This window comes from Silene latifolia, chromosome Y (genome assembly GCF_048544455.1).
Source record: "Silene latifolia isolate original U9 population chromosome Y, ASM4854445v1, whole genome shotgun sequence".
Lineage (NCBI taxonomy): Eukaryota > Viridiplantae > Streptophyta > Magnoliopsida > Caryophyllales > Caryophyllaceae > Silene > Silene latifolia.
Window position 1 is genome coordinate 213,039,407 of NC_133538.1, and position 9,875 is coordinate 213,049,281.

Genomic DNA, 9,875 nt, shown 5'->3' on the forward strand with positions numbered 1-9,875 from the left:
TTAGAAAGACTGGGTACATAATAGCAGTTATATAAAAATAACTCAAATCCGCTAGGAAGCTGGATCACGTATGTTCCCCTCGAGACGGCAGCCACTCGTGCTCCATTCCCGACACGAAGGTCCACCTCACCCTTTACGAGGGGTTCGATGTTTCGGAGGCCCTGCATATGATTACACAGATGAGAACCACAACCAGTATCTAGTACCCAAGTTCCGTAACTTGCGTGGTTAATCTCAATCATATGAATAAAAGAAGAAGAAGAAGAAGACATACCAACAGGATTAACGCGACCTGCTTTTATGTCCTCATGGTATACATGACATGTACGCCTCCAATGCCCAGTCTTGTGGCAATGATGGCATTCCATGTTACCGGTCTTACTCTTTGTCGCGCCTGATGAGGTGCTCGACTCACCAGGCCCACTCTTACCTGATCCCGACTTCTTAAACTTCGGTTTACCTCCGCTAGGTCCGCTCGAGCTTTGCCCTTACCCTTGCCCTTGTTTGACACAACGAGAACATCCTGTTTCAGGCTCCCACTAAACTTCATGTCCTTCTCGGTCTGTACGAGAAGGGAGTGTAGTGCATGAGGACTTTTCTTCAAATCATTCATATAGTAATTGGCTCTAAAGAGCGCAAAACCATCGTGGAGTGAATGAAGCATGCGGTCAATCATAATGTTCTCGCTGATTTTACAATCAAGCGCCTCCAATTTCTCGACATTCTCAATCATGCTGAGAATGTGTGGGCTAACCGGTTGGCCCTTCTGGAGTTTCGCCTCAAAGAAGCGACAGGTATGCTCATAAGTCACGATTCTCGGTGCTTTCGAGAATTCCTTAGTGAGCGTGGTGAAAATCTTGTTCGCACCTTGGGCTATGAAGCGTTTCTGCAAATTGGATTCCATTGCAAAAATGAGTACGTTTTTAATCGCACCCGCTTCCATGACGAAATCGCTATACGTGGCGATCTCGTTAGCTCCAGCCGTGGGGCCTGGGTTTGACGGGATGGGCTCAACCAGATATTTGAGCTCCCGTCAGCAATGGCAGCATTCCGTAATGCCGCCTCCCATTCCGCGAAGTTTGATCCATCATTCTTCAGTCGAGTAGACTGATTCATCTGATTCATGAAGATCCGAAGCCAGGACTCACGGTCCAATGTGGCACTTGGCATTGGGTCGTCAGCACGGCCAGCCATTATGTTATTAGCAGTTTAAATGATCGTGATCTACACTGAAAAGAAAGGAAAAACAAAACGAAATAAGCAACTCATCGAGGTGATTTAAGTCTATTTAAAATTCATTTTAACGTGTAGACTCATTGCACTTGCATAATTGATCTCCCTCAAGAATAATACAAGTGATCCCAAGACTCAATTTCCGTAAATTGATAAGCCAACTGTTTAGCTAGTTCTACCGTTAGAACTCTTAGTCGATAGATTTCCGTAAATCCTATCTTTAGTCCACCATAATCACAGGATCGTACGAGTGACCATAGTGTTGAGATAAAATAGGTCAATCAGTTCCAACTTACCCGACGTAGAAGGGGTCATATTATGCCTACCGACGAAGAAGGGATTCATTGGAGTTTGACCTATAAAGACTATTCTCAATTTTTGTTTATACGAGGAAGATCCCATCAATTTAGTTTTAATTCATTTTAAGTGAACGAAAAAACTAGCATTACGTGAATGAATTAACTTGGGTGATGGCTTATTTAAAACATGTGATATCTGTATATCATAGCTGATCGCCGTACACAAGCCTTGATACTTGGTACACATGTGCTGAGCAACATCAACCACCACGCGTCCGGGCACGAAGTCAGACATACCGGGCTGAATCAAGGAGGAAGACCTAGGCAGATCCACACACACACACATCGCGCCTCCTGTGCCAAGAATAAAGCAACAAATCCGCAGCATGCAGGGGCTTGTCATGCACATCGATCAAACGAATATCCACCTCCTTTCCAGTAGAAATCCTAGATCGGAAGCAAATATCCAAGAGAATGTCACGAACAAGGTCATCTCGATGCTTAATACCAACAGTTCCAGCACACAACACGGCATGATACCCGTAGATATCGCCATCAAAGACCCGAAAACAAGCAAGACATGGCTTAGGGATCAAAAACAATGGAATACCCAGCAGATAGCTAAGCACACAACGATAAGTCCTCCCATCCATAGTTTGTCCGAACCGAAAAATAGGAACCGCAAGCAGCCAATCAGATGTGTGATCACTCTTCTGAGACTTTCACAAAGCTACCTGTCGAGGAGTCAAGGAGAAACCGAATTCTACAGTACCAACAACCTTCGTGAAATATATGTCTGCCAATTTCTTCATAAGTTTGGGGGCAACAATCTCACTAGGATTACGCAGAAGGTTTGAACTAGTAGTCTTATTAAACACACTCAAAGCCGCATCAATAGAAGGTCCATGAGCTATGACACAAGAAGACCCGTAGGAGCTTAGCCTGAAACTCAGCAGACTGCAAGCGAGATGTCAGAAAAGCCTAATGCAGAACATGTCCAGCAGCATAAACACCAAGCCCACCAAAAGTAAATGGGAAGGTGGGAAGCCGCCATTCCTAGTCGCCAAAACCAAGTCCAGACGTGGTGACATTGTGTTCAAGCCGTAACGTAGCACGCGTCAAAGGAAAGCTTAGCTGACTCAAAAACAGTAGGGGGACAAGTACGTAAAGCAAAATAGAGTTTAGAAATACTAGTACCAGCACGAAGCAACAACAACTCGCACTGTGGATCATCAATCCTAGCAATAGAATAACTTTGACACCACGCAGCGAACCAATAGCGGGGGGGGGGGGAACACCAGGAAGTCTGCTCCTGGAATCTTCAGTATGAAAAAAACACCAGTTTTATCAACATTAAGATGAAGCCTCGATCGATGACCACCTTTCATAATCATCTCTAGAACCCTCCCACGACCAAGATATCACCAACAATAGTGTCATCATCTAAGTACCAAGCCTGCAAACTCAATTCAAAAGAGTCCCTGGTCTTTCAGACCAAAAGGATGCACCACCAAAGCAAACAGCAGAGAACTCAAAGGGTCACCCAGCTGGACCTCCTAACAAGACCATAAGCTGTGCGCCCCATAATAATGCTAACAGGACTAGAATAACAAAAATCAACCCATCGGAAGGGCACAAATCAATGACGATGAACCTCTCATAACATGATCTCACGGTCGACCAAGTTAAAAGCATTTTGGAAGTCTACCAACAGCATGGAAAGGCCCACGTCGACAGCTTGATCCTCAACAAACCGATTCAAGTCATGGAAAATAGCATCTCCTTCACCGGATACCCCGACTCCGAACTGGAGACCATCAAAATAATCACACAACGACGGGCCAATCAAAATAGCACCAATAACTTTAGAGACAATGCGTCTCCAAATCGTACCCACGCCAATAAAACGAATGCCGCCACATGGTTTGATGCAGGAGCATGTTCGGAACAAGCAAATGAACTTCTTATTAGTCGAAATGTAACTCAACTAGTAAAAGGATTTGAGCTTGGATCGAGTAATGTGTTGATGCTAAAATGGGAAGGCATGGGAGCCGCATAACACGGCTCTGGGCTGCATATCACGGCTCCTAGGATAATTAGGATACACGGTTTCCTAAATCGTGTAGGAATAATAAGTTAGTTAATTACTATTTCTAATAAAGTTAGGAAAGCTAGATTTTCCTAATCCTAGTCAAATTAGAATACCCTAAATCTGATTGTATTCTAATTTTTAGTATTTTAATTACTTTCCTAGTTAGTTTAGGAAAGGAGAATAATTTTCCTAGTTAGTTTAGGAAAGGGAAAGATAGCTTAATTTCCAAGTTAGGGTTTGGGTCGAATTGTGACCTCGTTTAGGAGTATATTAGGCCGTGTATGATCAGAGAAGGATCATCGAATTTCCAGCAATAAAATTGTTTACATTTGTGAGCATTATTCTGATTAGGTTTGCGAGCTTAATCTTTAGATCTTCCTTGCGAGGTTGATTGCGTGAATCTGCGTTTGACACCTTGCGAGGTTAGGACTAGGAATTCACCATACTATCCAGTTACATTCATAATCACGAAATAATCAGTCCAAACAACACAATTTCCGCTGCAAATTTGCCAATTATCACGACATATACAATCTCAGAAATAGCAAACTCGAACGAACAGTTCAACGATCTGTTCAATCTCGTTTTTCCATCTTGTTTTACATCAAATTGGTATCGAGCTAAGTTGATTTATTCCTTAATAGATCTGTCTTGGGACGTTGCTAATCATGGTTAAAGACGGTGAAGAAGGTCCGAAAACATGGGAAGATGGTCATAACGAGCTGAAGTTGGAGATGGCTCAGATGGCTTATGTGTTGAAAAATATAGCAAGCATGTTGAAAGCCAAAGAGGAAGTCAAAAAATAAGAACGATGATGATCGGGGTTTAAAACTCGATATTCCTGACTTTGATGGCGAGATGGATCCGGAAAAATTTCAGGATTGGGTAAGACAAGCTGAGAGGGTTTTCGAGTATAAAGAGTATGATGACAAGAAGCAATTTAAAGTTGCAATCTTGAAGCTTACAAAGTATGCATCTTTATGGTACGAAAATCTGAAAAAACAAAGAAGAAAGGAAGGCAAAGACAAGATCGAGTCTTGGATCAAATTAAAGAAGCACTTGATGAGACGATTCCTGCCAAGGGATTATGAACAAGATAACTACTTAAAGCTCCAATCTTTAGAGCAAGGAAACATGACGGTGATCGAATACATCAAAGAATTCGAGAAGATGTCGATTGTATGCGATCTTGAGGAGAAAGAAGAGCTAAGGGTGGCGAGATTCATCAAGGGCCTAACACCCGCAATTGCTAAAAGAGTCGAGATCCAGAATTATGAAGGTTTTAATGATGTGTGTCGATTAGCATGGAAGTTCGAGAAACATGATAAGGCACAAAAACCTCATGCTTATTCCAAGGGACAAAGTTCGGGAACGAATTCATATTCCAGGCCAGCTCCTAGCAAGGCTAAAGAAATCCCGAAAGAAGAACCCAAGGACAAAGGAAAGGGTGTTGCCGAGCCAAAGGGGAGTTCTTTGAGACGTTGCTTCAAGTGTCAAGGCTATGGACATATAGCAAACGAATGCCCTCAGAAACGAGCCCTAACAGCTCAAGAATTATGTGATTTGATCCCCGTATTTGTCACGCCAGAGGAAGAAACAGTCCAAGGGAATGTTGAAACTGATGGTGAAGGAATAGTCTATGATTTGGATCCGTTGAGTGACGAGGAGTGTTTAGTCTTTGCGTAATTTGCATATGGAAACGGGTTGGTGAGAATGAACAACGGAGCAAATCTTCCATACTCGGTGCAAGGTAAACCGTAAAATTTGCAATCTTATTATTGATAGTGGATCGTGTGCTAATGTAGTAGCAAGGGACCTTGTTGATGAACTAAAATTGCAAACTAAAGACCGAGTTAAACCATATAAATTGCATTGGCTGAATGGGGAGAATGGGATTCAAGTTAAGAAACAAGCCTTAGTTTCGTTGAGTTTAGGACCCTATCTTGATGAGGTGTGGTGCGATATAATTCCTATGAATGCATGCCACATTCTGTTGGGTAGGCCTTGGCAATTCGATAGAAAGGTTGAACATGACGGGAGAGCCAATGTGTATAGTGTGGTGAAGGGTAATGTGAGATATAATCTGAAACCTATGTCACCTAACAAGATTAAAGAGTCTAAAACAAAGAAGGGGAGTATGTTTATGGAGGCTCGGGAGGTTGAGGAAGCTTTAGCTCGTGGAGAACGAACTTATGTGCTGCTGGTTCGTGAATTGGGGTCCGTTGGTGTGGGTAATGACCGTGGGGTACAGGAGCTATTAGAAGAGTTAAGGGATGTGTTTTAGGATGAATTAGGATGGGTTACCTCCTTTACGTGGTATTGAACACCAAATAGATCTGATTCTAGGGCGGCATTGCCTAATAAGCTGGCCTATCGTTGTAATCCAGAGGAAGCAAAGGAGTTACAGAGACAAGTCCAAGAATTGATAGATAGAGGATATGTTCAAGAGAGTTTAAGTCCTTGTGCGGTGCCTGCGTTATTAGTGCCAAAGAAGGAAGGGACTTGGAGAATGTGCATTGATAGTAGAGCGGTGAATAACATTACAATCAAATATCGCTTTCCTATGCCAAGACTTGATGATATGCTTGACGAACTTTCTGGTTCGTGTGTCTTTTCTAAACTGGATTTGAGGAGTGGCTACCATCAAATGAGGATTCGAGAAGGGGATGAGTGGAAGACCGCGTTTAAAACGAAGCAAGGATTATATGAATGGCTTGTGATGCCGTTTGGATTGTGCAATGCTCCTAGTTCGTTTATGAGGTTGATGAATGAAGTGTTAAGGCCGTTCCTTAACAAATTTGTGGTGGTCTATCTTGACGACATCCTGATTTATAGCAAGGATGAAGAGTCGCACAAACGACATTTCAGTGAGTGTGTTTGAAGTGTTGCGAGATCGAAGCTTTATGGTAAGTTGGAAAAATGTACTTTTATGGTCTCAAGTGTTGTCTTTCTTGGTTATATTGTGGGAAAAGACGGAGTAAGTATGGACCCATCCAAGGTCGATGCTATTCAAGCCTGGCGATTCGAAATCAACTACGAGAGGTGCGAAGCTTTCATGGTTTAGCATCATTTTATAGACGGTTCATCCAGGGTTTTAGCTCGATTGTGGCTCCAATTACAGAGCTAACCAAGAAGGGAGAGTTCGTGTGGACTAACAGCGCCCAAAAGGCGTTTGAAGAGGTAAAACGCAAGCTATGCTCCGGACTGTTTAGCACTACCCGATTTTAATAAATTGTTTGAAGTCGAGTGTGATGCAAGTGGTGTTGGAATTGGTGCCGTGTTAATACAAGAAAAGAGGCCTATTGCGTATTTATTTGAGAAACTAAACGGTGCAAGGTTGAACTATTCAACTTATGACAAGGAGTTTTATGCAATCGTGAGAGCATTGGATCATTGGAGTCATTATCTGCGTCCGAAACCGTTTATTTTACATTCTGATCACGAGGCTCTTAAACACATCCATGGACAGCAAAAGTTAAATCAAAGACATGCCAAATGGGTTGAATTTTTGCAATCATTCACGTTTTCTTCAAAGTACAAGACGGGAAGTTCTAATGTCGTGGCTGATGCATTATCACGAAGGCATTCATTATTGATTGAGTTGGATGCGAGGATTCTTGGTTTCGAACATATCAAGGAACTGTACAAGTCTGATCCAGAATTTTCAAAGGAAATCATTGATCCAACAGGTTTGTATACTGTTCAGGATGGCTATCTTTTCAAGGGTAATCGGCTATGCATTCCGAATGGGTCGATTAGGGAGTTGTTGGTACGAGAAGCTCATGGCGGGGCTATTCTTTGGACACTTTGGAGTTAACAAGACGAGTGACATCCTAAGTGAACATTTCTACTGGCCGAGAATGAATAAGGACGTGCAAGAGATCGTGGCGAAATGTGTGGTATGTCAAAAGGCTAAGAGCACGTTCACCAAGGGCTTGTATACACCTCGCCCGCACTGCACAGCCATGGAATGAGGTAAGCATGGATTTTATCCTTGGTTTGCCGAGAACTCAAAGGGGTAAGGACTCGATTATGGTGGTAGTTGATCGATTCTCGAAGATGGCGCATTTTATTCCGTGTCACAAGACTGATGATGCAACTAAAGTGGCTGATTTGTACTATAGAGAGATCGTTCGATTACATGGAATACCTCTTACTATTGTTTCAGATCGAGATGTGAAGTTTCTTAGTTACTTCTGGAAAACGTTATGGCGTTTGGTAGGGACTAAGCTTCTTTTCAGTACATCACACCATCCACAAACGGATGGTGGGACCGAGGTAACCAACCGTACTCTAGGGAGTCTATTGCGAGGATTGGTTAGTAAAAGCACAAAGGATTGGGATATCAAATTGGCGCATCTTTGAATTTGCTTATAATCGTACACCATCAATGACGGGGACGAGCTCCATTCGAGATTGTCTATGGCGTGAATCCATACCTGCCAATCGATTTAGTGCCCATTCCAAAGAAATATGTGTTAAGTTTTGAAGCCAAAGAAAGACAAGCTGCATTTCTCCGAGTATGTGAACAAGTTCGAGCTCAAATTGAGAAGGCAAATGCTAAATACAAAGATAAGGCTAATAAACATCGAAAGCAGCCTGTTTTCAAGGAGGGTGATCTTGTGTGGTTACATTTGAGGAAGGAACGATTTCCATCCAAAAGGAAGAATAAGTTGATGCCACGAGCAGATGGTCCATTCAAGATCCTCGAATGTTACGGTTCTAATGCATACAAGCTGGAGTTGCCGAGTGAATATGGTGGGGTGAGCGCGACATTCAATGTAGGCGACCTATCACCGTATCTAGAAGACGAGGATTTGAGGGCAAATTCTCAAAAAAGAAGGAGAGAATGATGCAGGAGCATGTTCGGAACAAGCAAATGAACTTCTTATTAGTCGAAATGTAACTCAACTAGTAAAAGGATTTGAGCTTGGATCGAGTAATGTGTTGATGCTAAAATGGGAAGGCATGGGAGCCGCATAACACGGCTCTGGGCTGCATATCACGGCTCCTAGGATAATTAGGATACACGGTTTCCTAAATCGTGTAGGAATAATAAGTTAGTTAATTACTATTTCTAATAAAGTTAGGAAAGCTAGATTTTCCTAATCCTAGTCAAATTAGAATACCCTAAATCTGATTGTATTCTAATTTTTAGTATTTTAATTACTTTCCTAGTTAGTTTAGGAAAGGAGAATAATTTTCCTAGTTAGTTTAGGAAAGGGAAAGATAGCTTAATTTCCAAGTTAGGGTTTGGGTCGAATTGTGACCTCGTTTAGGAGTATATTAGGCCGTGTATGATCAGAGAAGGATCATCGAATTTCCAGCAATAAAATTGTTTACATTTGTGAGCATTATTCTGATTAGGTTTGCGAGCTTAATCTTTAGATCTTCCTTGCGAGGTTGATTGCCTGAATCTGCGTTTGACACCTTGCGAGGTTAGGACTAGGAATTCACCATACTATCCAGTTACATTCATAATCACGAAATAATCAGTCCAAACAACACAATTTCCGCTGCAAATTTGCCAATTATCACGACATATACAATCTCAGAAATAGCAAACTCGAACGAACAGTTCAACGATCTGTTCAATCTCGTTTTTCCATACTGTTTTACATCAGGGAGTGAGCATCCGATTCTCCATCTTTGGTCTTCTCAAAATTACAATTTAAAATTTACAAAATATAAACCTATTTACATTCTAAATAAAACTGTAATTATAAAAAAACAAAACGGAGATGCGAGATCTCAAAATACAACCAAGACCGTTTTCCATCATTACGGTAACACGTTCTACTAAGGCCACACTAAGTTACAACCATTTGTAAAAAGAAAATAAATACGTAATAAATTCATTCATGGCATTCAAAAGTAACGATAAAATAAAAATGCATCAACTAAAAAAATTTATTCGTGACATAATTCCGTAATTATGTTAAATTTATCCAAACCACCTTTTAACAATTAAAATTATGTGACAAAACCGCTTCTATCAACTTAATTTTAATTTATGATAATCCGTTACTTTAAATCGCTTTAAAATAACTAAATGGTACGTGAGTGAACCGTTTCACTATCAAGCGAGTGTACAACATCCGTATAATGTACATTTTATGGCCAAAAGAGAAAAATTTCCAGCAAAAAAAAATTTCAGCCGTGGCCAAAAGGAGGAAAAACACGAAATTTTATTTTATTTTTTTTAATTTTCCAGCGGTTTGCCGAAAGGAAAGAGAGCAAATTTTTTTTTT

At 41.3% G+C, this 9,875-nt stretch overlaps 1 protein-coding gene across 1 annotated transcript; it reads left to right on the top strand.

Annotated features, from left to right (window-relative positions):
• Window positions 1–4,758: 4,758 nt before the first annotated feature.
• Window positions 4,759–7,441, top strand: LOC141630031 (uncharacterized). The gene is made up of 3 exons (XM_074442922.1): window positions 4,759–5,306; window positions 5,410–5,855; window positions 6,867–7,441. Exons 1-3 carry the CDS (start codon window positions 4,759–4,761, stop codon window positions 7,439–7,441), a joined length of 1,569 nt encoding a protein of 522 aa, XP_074299023.1.
• The last annotated feature ends 2,434 nt before the right edge of the window (window positions 7,442–9,875 follow it).

Bases quoted from the DNA above. Each gene is read 5' to 3' on its own strand.
- LOC141630031 (XM_074442922.1), top strand. From the start codon at position 4,759: ATGACGGTGATCGAATACATCAAAGAATTCGAGAAGATGTCGATTGTA. The intron at 5,307-5,409 runs GTAATTTGCATA...TATTATTGATAG, and splicing joins GAGGAGTGTTTAGTCTTTGC to TGGATCGTGTGCTAATGTAG. The intron at 5,856-6,866 runs GTAATGACCGTG...AATTGTTTGAAG, and splicing joins ATTGGGGTCCGTTGGTGTGG to TCGAGTGTGATGCAAGTGGT.